The sequence below is a fragment of the Mustela putorius genome, unplaced genomic scaffold (assembly GCF_011764305.1).
Source record: "Mustela putorius furo isolate JIRA1106 unplaced genomic scaffold, ASM1176430v1.1 tig00003858_pilon_pilon_pilon, whole genome shotgun sequence".
NCBI lineage: Eukaryota > Metazoa > Chordata > Mammalia > Carnivora > Mustelidae > Mustela > Mustela putorius.
Genome location: NW_025422010.1, coordinates 19,699,903 through 19,717,232, shown reverse-complemented (window position 1 = coordinate 19,717,232; position 17,330 = coordinate 19,699,903). Strand labels below are relative to the sequence as shown.

The window sequence follows — 17,330 nt, the reverse complement described above, 5'->3', positions numbered from 1 at the left end:
CTGTTCCCTTCATAGGCCTCTCCCTACCCCTGACCTGACCCATCTTGCTGGCACTGGAGCTGGTGTGGCTCCAGGTTCTGCTGTGAGCTCTGCCCATCCAAGACAGTGGCAGAGAGGATAGGACCCGGGCCCGCACTCTGCCTGCCGAGCGGTGGCCAGCGCAGGCTTCCAACTGAGGATGCTCAGCAGTAACCAATGTGACTTGACAGCTGCCTAGAGTCGTCCGTAGGAAGATGTAAATGGTACCGTTATTCCTACAGGTGAACACGTTTGTTCCCAGAGGGACGCTCTGTATGACACTCTGAGGTGACATCCGTACAGACGGAGCTGGAGCAGCTGGGGAGTGGGGCCCGGGGACAGGATAGAGAATGTTTAATTTACTTGGCCTTCAAAATCTTCATTCTCATTACTGCTTTTGTCACTTAGGAGCCACATGACCTCAGAGAGCCCTCCCTGAGCCTCCGTTTCCTTACCTGTAAAATGCTGCCCTACTGTACTAGAGGGTATCTGAGAAGTAGGCTAGGTGGGAGGGAAGGAATCCCCTTACTTTGTGTGTAGCACGCGGCCGATGTTCATGAAGTGTTTTCTGATGAGTTCGTTAGTCCTTGAGATTTACTGCAGCCGCCTGGAGTGCAGTACTCTGCTGCCGGTGTCCATAGCCTCTCCCCATAATCCGTGTGCTTCTGTAGAGCTCCCCGTCAGGGTCTGTTTAGCCATTGCTATAGTGGCTGACATGTAGCAGAAGGGACTTTTTTTTTTTTTTAAACTTGCTGCACCCCTGTTATTATTGCAAGAAACTTCCCTGGCCAGTCCCGTACCAGATGGCTAAGCTCCGGAGCATGTTGTGAAATAGTCATCTGACCTGACCTTTGCAAGCAGACTCACTCTAGCCGTGTAACTCCTGAATTCGGGTGGAGAGCCAGAACAAGCAGTGGTTCTCATTTCTGAACTGCTTACGTCATCTGTTTGAACTCCTTCAGCTCATGGAGAGATTTGACGGTTCCTGCATCGGGAAGCGCAGGAGCAGATACTGCAGAGAGTTTCTGAGGCAATACAGCAGCCAGGCTCTGTGCCTAATGATTCTGCCATCTTCCTAGGGAGTCCACACAAGAGCCAGAAATGGCCCTCGGAACCTCTCTCCCCACATACCTGACGTTGAATGAATTCTCGTGAATTCTGCTTCATCCCATGGCAGGAGCCCACAGGTTCGGCCTGGCCAGAGCCTGTCATTGTGAATAAAGTTTGCTCCCCGCCTCCTACAGCCATCACTTGCCTGGCGTCTGTGCTTGTTTTTGAGCTACAACAGGTTTGTTGAGTATCCTCCGCAAAGACCTTACAGCCCATAAGCCTACGATATTTCCTGTTTGGCCCTCTTCGAGAAAGCCCGATGAATACGGTGGGGCAGTTGGGTTGAGCCAAAAGCCAGCCTGTGCAGGGTTGTTGAGGCTTATTTGTGAAAAAGCTGTTTCAAAGTGACTTTCACTTGTCCATCTCTACTGGTTACCTGTTGGGAGGAATTAAAAGCCTACAAAACCCAGATCTAATACAGTAGCATTGGCTGTATCTGAGAAGGGGATGCTTACTTGGCATATACCTGTGAGGTTGCAGATTTGTGATGAGCGGGGACGGAGTCCATAAGGGGAGGAGGACATAAATCCCACAGTTGTTTATTTTTAACATTTTAGGAATCGGTAAAATTTTAAAACGCTCCAATAAGATGGTTCTTGTGGTTATAAATAGCTCTGTATGCCTGGTCGGTGTCCACGAGACCTACTGTGAAGAATCATTACCCTTTGGGTTCGGATCTCTGGGCCCGGAGCACCGCCTTAACAAGACATGTCACGTGGCTGTCAGACCCGGAGTTTCTGATTCTGTTTGCCCTGGAGGTTGGTCATGCTTCTCTGTTCCGTCTGAATGTAGTGACTGACAGCATGCTCGCTCTCTGCAGTCCTTGCCAGTGGGCTTTTCTCCCGTGTGAAGGACATCTGAACTCATGTCTCCTGGCAAAACACACAGGGTATGAAACAGACAGCTTTTAGGTGGACAGCTCAGTGACCTGAAGGACGGCCGGTACATGCAGCCACCGGCCGTCTCCAGCCCTGAGCTCAGGTTTGGTCAGACGCACTTTGGGCCCCAGCAGACCACAGACATTGCTAGGTTTGTTTCTGCGTTGCTTCCTCAAGTGGGCTTTACGGATGTGAAGTCAGCAGCAGGCATTCTCAAAGCCTAGTAAAGGCAGTGTTCAGCCACACCTCACTTTTTGAAAAGCAGGTGCTTTGCCTAGAAAGGAGGCATGTGCTGTGTGTGAGCTGCTGGTTGCATGGTGCATTCTTGCTCTCAGCGTCAGCTCATGCCTGGACATCCCGAGGATGCTAAGGTGCACCTGTCATCTTGGTCCATAAAGTCCTGACCACCGGCTGTGCGGTGGCCATTTGGAGACTGGAAATCCAGTCATTCCAACACCAGCTAGGGTCTTGGTGAGATGAGAGATGAGCGTGGCCCAGCCAGGGGTGACTCTGGGAGGAGCCTGTGGCATAAGGAACTCTGGCTTCCAGAACATCCAGGAAGCAGCCAGGCCTTGGGTGGGGTCTGGCTTGGCCATTTTTAGATGTGGCCTCAGATGAGTCACTCTACCTGAGTAACCGGCAGTTTGCTCTTCTGTACAAGGGTATTGTTCCAGTACCAGCCCTCCAGAACTGAAGATTGAGGGATCCAATGCCTGGATGCTGGGAGAGGCGGCCGCATACCCTCCGGGGAGCCATTGGACCAGTGCTGCTCAGGGAGGGGAGGGGCTGTGCTTGCCTGGGTCCCGCAGGCCCACCAGGACCCCAGGGGAGATGGTGGTCAAGGAGTGGCTTTGTAGGGTAACAGGAGCATGGGGAGTGTCGGGGTGGGAGACGCAAAGGCACAGGGCTAGGCAGGTCCCCCTCAGTGTGGGACAGAAGGTATGGAGGGGTGGGACATGAGCGTGCACACCGGAGTCAGGTGGGGCCGCTGGCGCTTGTCTCACAGGCCGCAGGAAGGTGGATGGAGGTATCGGAGCATCAGAAAGCTCTGGCACCCCAGCTCAGGAAGAGCCCAGCTGGTGGCTGTGTAGGAGGTGGTAGGGGTGGGTCGGGGGTGGCCCCCAGGGGAGTAGTGCACAGGGGAACAAAGGGTGGCTGTGGGCTCAGCAGGGAAGGAAGGGACACAGAAAGGGTACCTGCACTGGGAGCTTTCCAGGAGGAGAGATTGGCAGTGGAGGAAGGACTGGTTTCCTTTGGAAGCCTGGGACTGTGGGGCAGGTCACGAGAAGTGCAGCTGGAGAGGCATCGGGGTCGTTTGGCCAAGAGGGAGGATGAAATCAGAGCGGTGTTTATCTGTAGGAGCAGACGAAAGGATGCACAGGGATGCACGAAGAGATGAGGCCGAGAAGGTAGAAGAGAGGGGGTCAGGTGGTGGAGGCCCCTGAGGAGGCTGAGAAATGCCGCACCAGCACCAGCTGGTTTTCAGGTTTTCAGCCCATGGTGATCAGAGGGAGGGGAGGTGAGAGAGCGCTGAGGGGGGAAAGGAGGGCTCCCCACCAGCACAGCTGTGCAAGTGAGTGCACCCATGCCTGTGCCTCGTGCAAGGTAGGGCGGGGAGGCGGTGTGCTGCTAGACTGAGGATTCAGAGTCTCTTTCTGCAACTGGAATGTTCTGGTTTGAATTGTGACTCTGCCACTCTTACACAAATCAGCTTCTCTGTGCCTCCCATTTCCTCATCTGTAAAATGGGTATGATAGCACCTCTGTCATCAGCTTGTTCATCAGGATTAATAGCATTAATATATGAAGAGCAGTGAAACAGTGCCTAACACATAAGCAAATAGCTTGTAAGTGGCTTTGGGCCCCACTGGGTTGGGGATGCTTCTAGAGGCAGGACAACCTTGAGAAGCAAACCTAGAAGGATTGAGTTAAGCACAATTTTCCTGAGCCCAAAGAAATGTCAGGTGTTTTGCTTCAGGTCTTTAGATCCTTTACTGAGGTCCCAGCAGTTAGAAGACGGTAATCATTTCTTGCGTTGGATTGTATAGTGCTTTTGAGTTTACCAAGTACTTCCACATATAGTCCCGTATCCGATCTTCGCAGCGAACCTGTGAGATTGGCAGCCGTTATGAGCCATTCGCAGGGAGCAGAACTGCTCGGCCCAGGCTGGGGACTTGCCCCACGTGCCATCAGGCTCGGCGTGCACGCTGATTGAGAGCCTCCCGGGTTCTGAGGATCAGAACCTGGGGCTCCTGACCTTCCCCCACTCCCCTGTCCCACCTCTATTTTGCCAGGCTATGGAAACTTCGCGTTGAAATAAGAGCTGTGGGTTATAAAGGATGACTGTGAACCACAGTGCCCTGGGCCTTTATTTTCTTTCATAGCGCTGAACGCTGAGGAAAGGGAACCAAGACTCCACACCCGCCTCCCATTAGTCATGCCAGAGTTGTGGTTTGTTGACTGGGTTTCTGTCACTCCGGTGGGTGACTTGCCAGAGGGCCCCAGGCCTGGGCCTGCTTGCCCGTTGGGTCTGTTGAGCATTCTGCCAGGTCTGGGGGTGAGGGGCCACTTGGATTTAAATGTCAGTCTCAGCAGTTATGCCTCCTTCTTTGCAAAAAAGGCAAAAAGCCTTTTCAAATGTCAGTAGATGGATAATTTCCTTTTAATTGTAAAACTGGAGTTTGGGAAAAAGCTGTACTTTCCCTGGAATCACTAGGTCCGTGGCCTAATTGCTGTAATTCTTTTCAAATCAAAATAGTGGTGGAATTTTGCAACTTCTAGGCAAAGGTTTGATATGTGGCATTGTTGAATACTTGTCACTTCCTCCTTTGTATAATTTCCCTTCCTTGTGAGTAAACATATATTTTAATGAGTCCTGATAGGTGTAAGTGATGATGTCTGTTTTAAAATATCTGGAGGGGGGGCACCTGGGTGGCTCAGTGGGCTAAGCTGCTGCCTTGGGCTCAGGTCGTGATCTCAGGGTCCTGGGATCGAGTCCCGCATCAGGCTCTCTGCTCAGCAGGGAGCCTGCTTCCTCCTCTCTCTCTGCCTGCCTCTCTGCCTACTTGTGATCTCTCTCTCTCTGTCAAATAAATAAATAAAATCTTTTTAAAATAAAATATCTGGAGAATGAGAGGCACTGGGTGGCTTAGTCGTTTAGGCATCTGACTCTTGGTTTCGGCTCGGGTTGTGATCTCAGCGTCTTGGGGTGGAGGCCTACAGCAGACTCCACAGTCAGCTGGGAGTCTGCTTGGGATTCTCTTCCTCTCCCTCTGACCTTCCTGCGCTTATGCACTCTCTCTCAAATAAATAAATAAATATTAACATATCTGAAGAATGAATTAAGTCTTTCTGAGCCCTTTGATTCCCCTGCACATACACACCCCAGCCTCCTGTGAGCTGTTTTTTCTTTCATGTTTTTAGCATTTCAGGAGCCCTTGGGAAGATTTGTATCTTGATGCCAGAGACCAGCAAATAGACTGACCTCCTTGCCTATGTGTGGGTTCATATGCCACTGATGCCGGAGAGAATTCACTCTGTGACTTCTATTCAGATTTTTTTTAATGGCTTTTCTGTGAGGTGTCCTGGGAGTCATGGTTGCTTCTGGATAGCTTTTGTTTCCCTGTGGGACAGATGACTGCAAGCCCGTGCAGGCCTGTGGCCCTGGTCAGCGTGGCCGAGCTCGCTGACATGCTGATTCACGCTGCACCCTCCTCCCCTTCCCAGCTTTCTGACAGCCTTGTGACTCTCACATGGGGAATATGAGTGGCCCTTGAGAAACCTCCATGGAAGAGTAGAACATTTTTCTTTGAAGATTGCTGAGGTGGTTTTCCTTAAAGTTAGCACATGCCTTGCTTTCTCCTTAAATCTTGAGGACAAGATGTTTATTCTCATTCTTTCTTAGGGTTTGTTGGTGTTCTGGGTTTTGCTTTTCATGTTACTCATGATGTGCTGATACTATTTAACCTAAATATATGTGGAAATGTTCCTTTGTTATTTGGAGCTAGTTTCACATGCAGATGTGCAAAAATAGGGCCTTAATAATTGCATACTCACATACTATCTTGCTTTTTTCCCTCTACATGGATTTTTAGTGATCTTTAAGGATGTATAGCTTCCTTTCATCAACAAATTAGCAGGAAGTAGAAATCATGTAAATAATTTCTAGGACCTCCTTAACTGACTGTCTTGATAAGCCCATTGTGGGCATCTGGTCTATTTTAACTATTATTTTTCAAAATATTAACTACCGGGGCGCCTGGATGGCTCAGTGGGTTAAAGCCTCTGCTTTCAGCTCAGGTCATGATCCCAGGATCCTGGGGTCATGTGATCTCTGTCAAATAAATTAAAAAAAAAAAATTAACTACCCAGTGCCTCTTGCTGCCACTTCAATTTATGGGTAACATTGGAAGGTTCTGTACTGGTGTTTCGCTGTTGAAATTTCCCTTAGCCTTTGAGGCCCTGATGGATGGAGTTTTGTGTCGACTCTGTAGGTGTTGGCACAGTCCTGTGTGTGGTATGGAGAGTGTGGAATTGCAGCTGGAGACAAGAGGTACAACTGCCAATACTCGGGGCCACCAAAACCCTTGCCGAAGGACGGGTATGACTTAATGCAGGTAAATTTGCTGTCGGTGGCACTGGGAACACAAGATGCTAATCGGAGATCCTCTGGAATTATCCCATAAATATCGGTGGTGGGGTGGGGCTGAAACTAACAGGCTTAAATCTTATCCCAAACGCTTATCTGGGGTGCACCGGGGCACAGAAGATAACATAATTCTGGGGTGGAATTTCCCCGGGGCTGACTTTATGCCTTTCTCATCGTTTCCCCACAGCAAGTTACTACTGAGGGACTGACCTTGGTACCTAAGTCTGGCTCTTTGCAGCTTCTTGAAAATGTACTAGAAGTTTGCTTTTTTTTTTCTCCCCCTGGTTCTTGGGTTTCACAACTCAAATCAGCGAGGCCGCCAGGTGCCTATGACTCCTTTGTCCTCGGTTTAGTGATTCCTCCATTTTCCACCCAGAATCTGTGAGCTTCGGTTACTACCAGGATTCTGTTCTCTGCTGTCCTGCTTACCATTCCTGATACACAGCAACATTAGAGAAGAACTAGAAAAATCCAGGGGATAAGACTGGTTCTAGAGCCTTAAGTAATGTAAAATCAAGTTGACACAGGGCACCAGGCCTCCTCGACCTACACGCTGCTTTCATCAGAATTATGAAAGACATCTGACTTTCCTGGGAATAACCAGTGGAAGTAGTAAATAGCGTTTGGGTTAAACTTAAACATAAAACTTAAGAGATAAAACTGACTGTCAAGGGAGGAGAGTGAGCTTCCAAATAAGAAAAAAATTTGAGGAGCACCTGGGAGGCTCAGTCGGTTTAAGCATCTATCTTCAGCTCAGGTCATGATCTCAGGGCCTTGGGATGGAGCCCCACATTGGGCTTCCTGCTCAGCAGGGAGTCTGTTCTCCCTCCCGCTTGTGCTCTCTCTCTCTCAAATAAATGAATAAGAATCTTTAAAAAAAAAAATTTTTTTTTAATATTTCTACTGCTTCTATTTTTGCCACTCCCTTTTTTATAAATAATAACTGTGTTAGTCTTTTATTGTTTTAAACATTGTATTTACTTATTTATTTGAGAGAGAGACTGAGAGGGTGCACGCACACAGGTGGGGGGAGAGGGAGAAACATACTCCCCATTGAGCAGGGAGCCTGAGCCCCAGCCTGACTTGGACTCAATCCCAGTGCCCTGGAATCATGACTTGGGCCCAAGACAGACGCTTAACTGACTGAGCCACCCAGCTGCCCCCAATTTGAAAGCCTTTTAAAAGAATATTGCAAGAACTTGGCAGACACCTATCTTGCTTACCTAAAAAAAGGACTGTGTAAATAAAATGGTCTTATTTCATTGAGGAATGTGTATCCTTATTTGACTTTGCTGCTGTGATAACTGTGCTTTCTCACCCAAAAGGAGCTCTGCCCGGGCTTCTTCTTTGACAACGTCAGCGTGTGCTGCGACGTGCAGCAGCTGCGGACCCTGAAGGATAGCCTGCAGCTGCCCCTGCAGTTTCTGTCCAGGTAGGCTGGCCACCCAGCATGCACACAACAGCTGGTTTCGAGCGCTTGTTAACCAGGGGCATTCTGATTTCCTCCTAAAAGTTAGTTTTTATGTTATTTCAGTATAATATATTTCAATAATATAAGTCGTAGCCTTAGGACTTCTCAGAAATCAAGCATAAATTCTTGATAAAGTAAAGAGTCACCAGAGTTCATTGTCTTTCCAGTTCCGTGCAGAGCAGAGGCGTGGGCTTCCTCTGAGACAGCCCCGTCCCAAGGGGCTTTGCACTGTGAACTGGGTCCTTTCACTCTCGAGCCTCTGGGTGCTGTGCAGAGGAGGAGAGGTTCAGGTGGTCCTGCCATGTCTGTGACCAGGGATTCCCCCCTCCACGAGGTCCTCTGCATGGCTGTCCTCCCCTCACTGCCCCTGGATGGCACAGGGCTCTCTCCCCCTGCAGTGACTTGAGATGCTAGAGTCCCAGCCATCCTTAGAGCTGGCCTTTGGTAGCTGTTAACAGGATTGTTCTGGCAGAGTTGGCTGGTTTTGTCAAAATTAGTCCACTCTCCAGGCTGTTCTCTATGCCCAGGGCTGTGAAAAGGGTTGCATGGTAGATGTTCTTCTTGAAGCTTACTCACTGGTTCTCAAATGTGCAAAAGAGCAAGCTGGTGGGGGGTCTGTAGAACAGCACCTCATGGTATCTTTCTAAATTTTTTACCCTGAAGCACCCTGATAAAGGTGGGTGGCAGGAACATGGGAAGAAGGGAAGCCCTCGTCTGTGTGCATAGCATGGCGGGTGACAGGACAGTCAGCATCCACTGAGGAAACCCTGCTTCTTCCCAGAGGTTTAAGTTGGTATGGAGTGGAAAACCACCCCTAAACTGTCCTTTCAGGGCAGCCTACTGTAGAGTAGATCAGAAAGTTGAGAATCTCGTCAGTCCAGCACACCCCACGGAAGGCTAGGGGATGTTGATGGAGCGGGGCTGGAGCCCTCATTCAGTCAGAATACATTTATTTAGCACCCCCTCTAGACAGGCGCTACAGACATAAGGATAACCAAGATGAAGAGATAACCAAATGTTCCTCCGGTTGTCAGCTCTCTTTGAAATAGCGAATCATGAGAAGCCAACATAGGGAATATGGTACAACTATCAAAATCGATGATTGCAGAGATTAAATGTGGCAACATGGCAAGAGTTCGTAATCCATAGAATGTGGTCGAAATCCATGCACCCCAGGAGCAGTTTCCGTTAGGATGGTGTAATTGTGGTTCCTGTGCTTGTCACGGGAAAGCACGGGATTCCTGAAGGCATGTCTGCTCCCTCACTAGACCAGGGGCATTGTAGGCTGGGACCACCACCCCCCCCCCGGTTCTGTGTTCTGTGTCCTTGGCACCTGGACTGGATCAGAGTCGAGAGTGACTGCGATTTGGCTGTGCTGTGAGAATGCCCGTGTAATGAAGCAGCAGTTTCTGTAGATAACAGTGAATCCGACTGGGGAGCCAGTTCTGCCGCCCAACAGGTCAACATTAGGAGCTTCAGCCGTGAACCTGAAGGAGAGCAGTCTGTAGTTCTCATGAAAACCCATGGCTTCTGCAGTGCGTACAGTCGGAGAACGCCTCCGCTGTCCTTACAGCTTCTCCTCAAGCCGCAGGGAAATCCTCTTGTGTTTAGAGAGGGCCAAGGGGTTACCTGGGGCTTGAAAAAAGCCCTTCCGTAGGAAGGCGAACATTCTAACGTGTGAGTCTCCTTTTTCCCTCATTTTTCTTCTTCATCAGAATTGTCACCGTGACGCTCCCTAGTTACTTTAGCTTCAATACAAAACATACTCATATATTACAAAGCACAGAAGCATTTTTCTCTTTCTGAAATTATACCTGGACAACATATGTGTAGTACTTGGGGCAGTTTTTAAAGAGACTTCCGACTTTGGGTTGAGAATGTCTGGGTTTAAGACGTCCTTTGGTAATTTATTTGTCGTTTTATTATAAATTTTAAATGGTCTTTGCTTCTTGTAAATTGTGTTTTTGCTGGCCCTATTATCTGTGAGATCAGACAAAATATAGTTTACTTTTTCTTTAGATGTCCATCCTGTTTTTATAACCTAATGAACCTGTTTTGCGAGCTGACGTGTAGCCCCCAGCAAAGTCAGTTTCTGAATGTTACAGAAACTGAAGATTATGTTGATCCTGTTACAAACCAGACGAAAACAAACGTAAAAGAATTACAGTACTATGTTGGAGAGAGTTTTGCCAATGGTGAGTAAACTTCTAATTATTCCTTTTTTTATAGTTGATCAGGGCAGTGGATTTATTTGTTCCTTTCGGTTGTTAGCTATGTGAAAGGGATAATTTTTAATTCCATTGGCCCATGAAACAGGAAGTGTTGCTTCGTGTGTATCTAGACTTGAGCTACAACCCATAAAACAATCTCTTTAAAGTATTTGCTTAACTCCTTCCTAAGTTTCCACATAGAAATTTTTAGGGCATGCGAACTTATTTCTGTACACTTTAGAAGCCGTTAGACCTTTTTTCTAGTGGATTTGAATCGTGTAACTTCTGAGTTGTTGCAAAACTTAAGGAGAGGGTGTGGAAGGGAAAGTAGAGGAGGGGAGGTTTGACTATGAAGAAACACATCACCATAAGGGACAGTAAGCAGGTACAACATCAGGAGAAAGGGAACTACAGCAACTAGAAATCATAGGACAGTCTGAGAAAGACCTTCTAGCATTTGTTGAAAGTGATTGAAATCAAAGAGTTCTGATGTTGAGGTTGTTAAGGGCAGTGAGGCTTGTTTAATACTGTGACAGTGGGTACAATCATGATACATTTGCCAAAACTCATAGAATGTACTCTACCTAGTGTGAACCCCAAAATAGACTATGGGCTTTGGGTGACAGTGGTCCGTCATCATAGGTTTATCAGATGTAACGAATGCACCACTGGGCACTGTTGATGGTGGCGAGGTTGCGCTTGTGAGCAGGAGTTATATGAGAATTCTGCCCAATTTTACTGTGAACCTAAAACTCCTCTTTAAAAAAAAAAATATTTGAGAGAGTGAGCAGAGAGTACAAGTGGGGAGGGGGAGGGGCAGAGGGAGCCAGAAAAGCAGACTCACTGCTGAGTGGGACCCAGATGAGGGGCTCAACCTGAGCCCAAGGCAGATGCCCAGCCGAACCACCCAGGCACCCCATCTAAAACTCCTTTTTAAGAAGTCCATTAAAAAATAAATAGGGGCACCTGGGCGGCTCAGTCAGTTGGATGTCTGCCTTGGGCTCAGGCGATGATCTCAGGGTCCTGGAATCAAGCCCGGAATCAGGCTCCCCACTCAGTAGGGAATCTGCTTATCCCTCTCTCTGCCCCTCCCCCTGCTCATGCTTGCTCACACTCTCATAAATAAATAAATAAAATCTCATAAAAAAATAAGTAATTAGAGGCACTAAATGCTAACTCAGAGGGGAATGGATAAACATTGGAGCATAGTCATAGTCTATAGAATAGTTAAAACTGCTAAATGTGTGAATTAGTTGTATCAGTCGAATGACCTAAAAAACTGAAAATAAGTTACAGGATATATATAGCATGTTTTTTATATTAAATAGTACTGCATATCTATGGATACAACATACCATGAAAATACATAAACGTGCATAGGAAACATCAAATTCAGGTTGTGGTTTACCTTCAGGAAGGACAAGTATTCATAGGGAAGGGGTTCAGGGGACTTTAGATAGGTGAACTATACGGTAGGCCAATTCTATTTCAATAAAACTGTTAAAAAAAATCCATATATAAATATAGCATAGAAAAACTATAGAACTCCAAAGACTAGTCTCTTAAAAAGAAGTAGAAAAAAGATAGGAATTGTTTCAAAAGAATGCCATTTGGAGATTTCCTGACCAGCAGTGACAGAGGCCGGAAGGTAGTGGAATCCTCATGTTCCTGAGGAGGTCACTCCACCCGAACTGCCTTTCAGGAGTGAGGGTAAAACACAATGAATTTATTAAGTTTCTCCTTAGAGTTTAGAGAAGAAGATCCTGGGATGTTTCTAACAAGTAGGTGTGCTGTCTAAAACCGGGTGTCTCTCAATCGGATGGGGGCCCCCGGCTGTGGGGCGAGGGCCAGCAGGAAGCCAGTGGCACGGACAGTGAAAAAAATCACCGAAGGCAGAATAAAGGGGATAGAAGTCTGCAGGGTGGGAGCGGGGGAGCAGCAGGCTGGACAGCAGAGGAGAGAGGGGCTGTCGGCAAGGAGACAGTGGCTGGGGGCTGCTTTTAAAGGGAGGAGATGAGGCGGTATGGGCAGTATGGAACTCTCCCTTTGTTGGTATCTGGGCCTGCTTGTAAGTAGCCCGCTGCTCAGTTAGGGCTTGGGGGTAGGGGGCGGGTCACCTGCTGGCCCCTGGGGCAGGCCCCTGCTCCAGCCTGCCGCCTGTGGCCAGCGGCCTCTGTGGTGGGCACTGGTGAGTGAGTGTTAATACCGGACCCATTACGGCTGCTTTGTTATGTGCAGGAGGTCATTGACATTGCCCTTATTTCGAGTGTTGTCTTTCTGTGCACTAAAACAGAGACAAAAGAGAGCAGTAGTAGGTTCATTCACACGTGACCTCTGCCCTAAAACCAGATTCCTCCTCAGAGTTCCAAACTCTTCAGCGGTGGGGTTTCCTGCCCCAGATTTGTGGAGCCAGCTTCACTGACTGCAAAGACACTAGGGCTCCTGCTTCTCCTTCCTCAGCCTCCGCTTGTTCTTCTCTGCAGTGGTAGTAAGACTTATCTGAGCGTCGGGGATCATGTAAAGCCTTTCCTGTGTATTTTTTATGTTTAAGTTCCTTGGAATGTAGCCCAGCGTGTTGCTGGCAGGGTGATAAGTCTGTGTCAGGGGTAATCTCTACTCCTGCCCTGGGTGTTTACTGTCCCACCCACCGGCCAGGGGCTTCTGGGTGCAGGGCCGATGGCTGCGTCCGCATTCAGGGGCCTTTTGTAAGATCGCCCCCCCCCCCACCCCTTGACGAAAGCAGCATGGTGTCTCAGCCCTTTGCGCTCCTTCCTCTGCCAGCCATGTACAACGCCTGCCGGGACGTGGAGGCCCCCTCCAGTAATGACAAAGCCCTGGGGCTCCTGTGTGGGAAGGACGCCGGGGCCTGCAACGCCACCAACTGGATCGAGTACATGTTCAATAAGGACAACGGCCAGGCGCCTTTTACCATCACGCCCATTTTCTCAGGTAGACTCCCAAGCCCAGGAACCTTAATCTGCAACAGGAAGATAAACAAATTCAGGTAACTAGTTCCTGGACTTTCCAGGAGTGAGAGAGCTAAGTGGAACATTCCCTCCCCGCCCCTGGTTAATTGAGGGGCTGGCAAGGAGCGTGGAGGAGGAGGAATTGCCTTCCGGTGTTGCTGCCCAGTTGTAAGAATGAGTCCAGGTTTTTGTTTTCTATTAAAACAAAAAACAAAAAACCCGAAGCATTACAGAGGACTTTTAAGGAGCCCCGCGATCCTAGTAGACTCGCTCCTCCATGGAGTTGTACCGTGGAATGTGGGGTGCTCCGACCTCGGGGACAAATCGGTGCCCGAAGTTATTGGCAGAAACTCACACTTCTGCAGGACAAGACAGTAAAACCTCATGCAATCACACAGAAGCCTCCCGTCCTTTTTGCTCTTATGGTGGTCCATGTGTCGTCCGTGTGCTTTATCACTGGGTTTCAATATCATCAAATGCAGAATTTGTCATTTGTATCCCTAAGATATTCATTCAAGCCCATCCCCCCTGCAGATCTTCCGGCCCATGGGATGGAGCCCATGAACAACGCCACCAAGGGCTGTGATGAGTCTGTGGATGAGGTCACGGGGCCGTGCAGCTGCCAAGACTGCTCGGCCGTGTGTGGCCCCAGGCCCCAGCCGCCACCCCCTCCGGCTCCCTGGAGAATCTTGGGCCTGGACGCCATGTACGTCATCATGTGGACCACCTACATGGCGTTCTTGCTTGTCTTCTTTGGAGCAGTATTTGCCGTGTGGTGCTACAGGTGAGCAGTTCCGTGTGATCCCCAGGGCGAGAAGAGCAGGGTGATCCAGGTGGCCCTTCCAGCTTGCGCCTGGCAGTTCTTGTTTAATGAGACCAAGAGACAAGTATCACGTGAATACACTCTGTGATTGTGTGTGTCCTGGGTTTAATTAGTAGGCAGTCAGAGGCCTGCTGAGGCATTTAAACATTTGAAGTTGGTTTCGTGATTTATTCAAATCGCTGAGTGATTTTTAAAGCACTGTGCATTAATCACCCATTCTTTAACAGCCCGTCTTAGCTGAATCTGATTTAAATCTGATCAAATGCAATACTGTCTACAATGCTTTTAGATTCACAATGAGGAAGTACATTTTCTTTAACTTTCATTTTGAAATAATGCTAGACTGAACAGGAGGGTGCAAAAATAGAGTTTATATGTATCCTTTACACAGCTTCCCTTAATGCTACGACTTCCATCACTCATAGTATGTATTTATCAGAACTGCAGAAACAACGCTGGTGTAGCTGTATTAGCTAAACCACACACTTCGTTCAGCTACTACCACGAAAACCTTCCTCTGCCGCCCTTGTTCTATTTAGGACCCCACTCCACGTTCACTTTCTGTTTACTGCTGTCTCCCAGTCTGTGGCTGATTTTCTGGAGTTTTTTTATGGCCTCAACACTTCTGATGAGTCCTGGACAGTTATTTTGTAGAATGTCCCCCCGTAGGCTTTATCTGATAGATCTTTTTCTGATCTGATCTCGTGATCAGATTGAGGCTGTGTGTCTGTGGCAAGAGCATCACAGAAGTGATGAGTCTTTCTCAGCATCTCATTTGGGTGCTGCACGATCTCCCTGCACCTCTCCACTGGTGATGCAAACCTTGGTCGCTGGGTGGAGAGGGTGTCTGCTGCGTTTCTCTCCTACAGAGTTGCCCCTTCTCCCTTTGGAGTTGATCATTATCTGAAGGGAGATGGGTCAGAACTGGGTTAATACCTCGTTTCTCCTAAAACTGTCCATTGACTCTAGCGTCCATTGGTGGCTCTTGTCTGCAGCGGGTACTGCTGGGGCGTTTGCCTGGTGGTGATTTGGTGCTTTGGTGGTTTTGTATCTCTTCTGCCTTTATGAATTGGACTTACTCTGTACAGACAGCTATCCTTCCTGCTCTAATTAATTATTGATTCAATTATATTTACATCAGGATTTTATTTATTTTTTTTTTTTTTTAATTTTGTGGCTTCTGGTCAACACTGCCATTTGTCCCGCTGCTCAGATGTTTCCAGTTTGGACCATCGAGAGCACCTTTGTGTTGACTCCTGTGTTTCGTTTTTACCTTGCCCCCACCTTTGTCAAGCCTGTCGTTAGTTTCTGGAATCACAAGATGTTCCAGACTCATCTTGTATCTTCCCTGCCCCAGCCTGGAATCCACCTATTCCGCAGGGAGCCCTGGTTCCTTGTGTTGGAGACTGATGTTGAGAACGACGCCCTAGGTGGTAGGAATGCACATTGCTGCTGCAGCGCTGTGTTCGCTGCTTTTAAAGGACCTAAAGTCTTAAACCTAAATGAAGGCTACAAGGTGAAACTATCCTTTGTTAATCTATTTTTTAAATACCTTCTAAGGGGCGCTTGAGTGGCACAGTCAGTTAAATGTCTGACGCTTGGTTTCAGCTCAGGTCATCATCTCAGGGTCGTGAGATCAAGCCCTGCATCAGGCTCTGCGCTCAGTGTGGAGTCTGCTAAAGTTTCTCACTCCCTCTCCCTCCCCCACCTCACCCCCATCTCTGTGTTTTTGCTCTCCCACTCTATCTCAAATAAATAAATCCTAAAAAAAACCCTTAAATTTTCTCCTGAGACTGGTGAGCACGACTTAGAACCAGGGAAGCAGGGCGGCGGGTGGGGGAAACCAGCAGTTAGGGAAGAAGAAAACAGAATGAGGAAGTTAGCTTCTAATGGGGTTACAGGACTGTCAGAAAAATAGCCTCATATGATGAAGGTCCCCTAATACTGCTCACATGCTTTTCTTTTTCAGAAAACGCTATTTTGTCTCTGAGTACACCCCCATTGACAGCAATATTGCTTTCTCCGTAAATGCCAGTGACAAAGGTAGGCAGCTCTGTACTTACATGGATAGGATCGCGTGGGCTCGGGTGTTGGGGTCTCCTGGAAGCATTTATGCATCGGGTCTGGGCCAGGCCCTGTGCTTGTGTCAAGGACACGGCTGAGATCCCGACAGACCAGTCCTTGCCTCTGTGGCAGTAGCCGTCTGGTCGGGCTGGCAGACGGGAACCAGGTACCAAGTACCTACAGGAGGGTAATTAGGTACCGGGGCAAGAGCTGGAGGAGCTGGCGTAGCAGGCGGAGTGCAGGGGCAACCGCAGAGCTAGATGGGCCCCGCTGTGGACAGAGAGCTCAGAGCACTTACCCCTGTGTGGGGATGGCTGTCACCGTGGGCAGGCCAGGAGGGTGGCTTCCTACACGGGGAGGTGCTGAGGGTCGGGGTCGGGAGCAGTGCAGGATCTCCTGCCACCCCCCGGTGCAGGCTCAGTGCCTGTCCCCCTGTCGTTCCTACTCTCAGGAATCACTTGGCTCTTAACCTCCTGCCTCCCTTCCTGTCCACTCTTGCAGGGGAGGCGTCCTGCTGTGATGCGCTTGGGGCGGCATTCGAGGGCTGGCTGAGGCGGCTCTTCTCCCACTGGGGCTCCTTCTGCGTCCGCAACCCGGGCTGCATCGTCGTCTTCTCCCTGGCCTTCATCGCCGCCTGCTCGTCAGGCCTGGTGTTCGTCCGGGTCACGACCAACCCGGTGGATTTGTGGTCGGCCCCCGGCAGCCAGGCGCGCCTGGAGAAAGAGTATTTTGACACGCATTTTGGGCCCTTCTTCCGCACGGAGCAGCTCATCATCCAGGCCCCCCACACCCCGGTGCACACGTACCAGCCGTACCCCTCTGGCTCCGATGTGCCCTTCGGACCCCCGCTCGACAGAGGGATCTTGCACCAGGTAATGTGCTCTTAGCAGACATCAGTCCCGGGAGCCTGAGGTTGTGCTGACTGGCTTTTCCATGTGGACCGTGTCGGGGGGGTCCACCTGCTGTGGGGTTGGGGCTGAACATAGTGGGAGAGCTTGAAGACCCAACAGTAAGGAAGGAAAGGGGCTTTTCGTTTACTTCTCAAGAAAGCAAATGGTGGATGTTGAATTTAATGAGAGCTTGACTGTAGACAGCTTTTTTATTTCCTTCACGTAGCAGGGCTGGGTTCTTTCTTGAAATCAA

General features: G+C 49.0%; 1 protein-coding gene across 1 annotated transcript in view; it reads left to right on the top strand.

Annotated features, from left to right (window-relative positions):
- Positions 1–17,330, top strand: part of NPC1 (NPC intracellular cholesterol transporter 1) — a 47,863-nt gene that overhangs the window by 8,088 nt on the left and 22,445 nt on the right. The window contains exons 2-8 of the mRNA XM_004742838.3: positions 6,499–6,621; positions 7,979–8,085; positions 10,144–10,319; positions 13,116–13,283; positions 13,835–14,084; positions 16,093–16,166; positions 16,689–17,059. Coding sequence (XP_004742895.2) covers positions 6,499–6,621; positions 7,979–8,085; positions 10,144–10,319; positions 13,116–13,283; positions 13,835–14,084; positions 16,093–16,166; positions 16,689–17,059 — 1,269 coding nt within the window. The remainder of the gene's footprint in view (positions 1–6,498; positions 6,622–7,978; positions 8,086–10,143; positions 10,320–13,115; positions 13,284–13,834; positions 14,085–16,092; positions 16,167–16,688; positions 17,060–17,330) is intronic.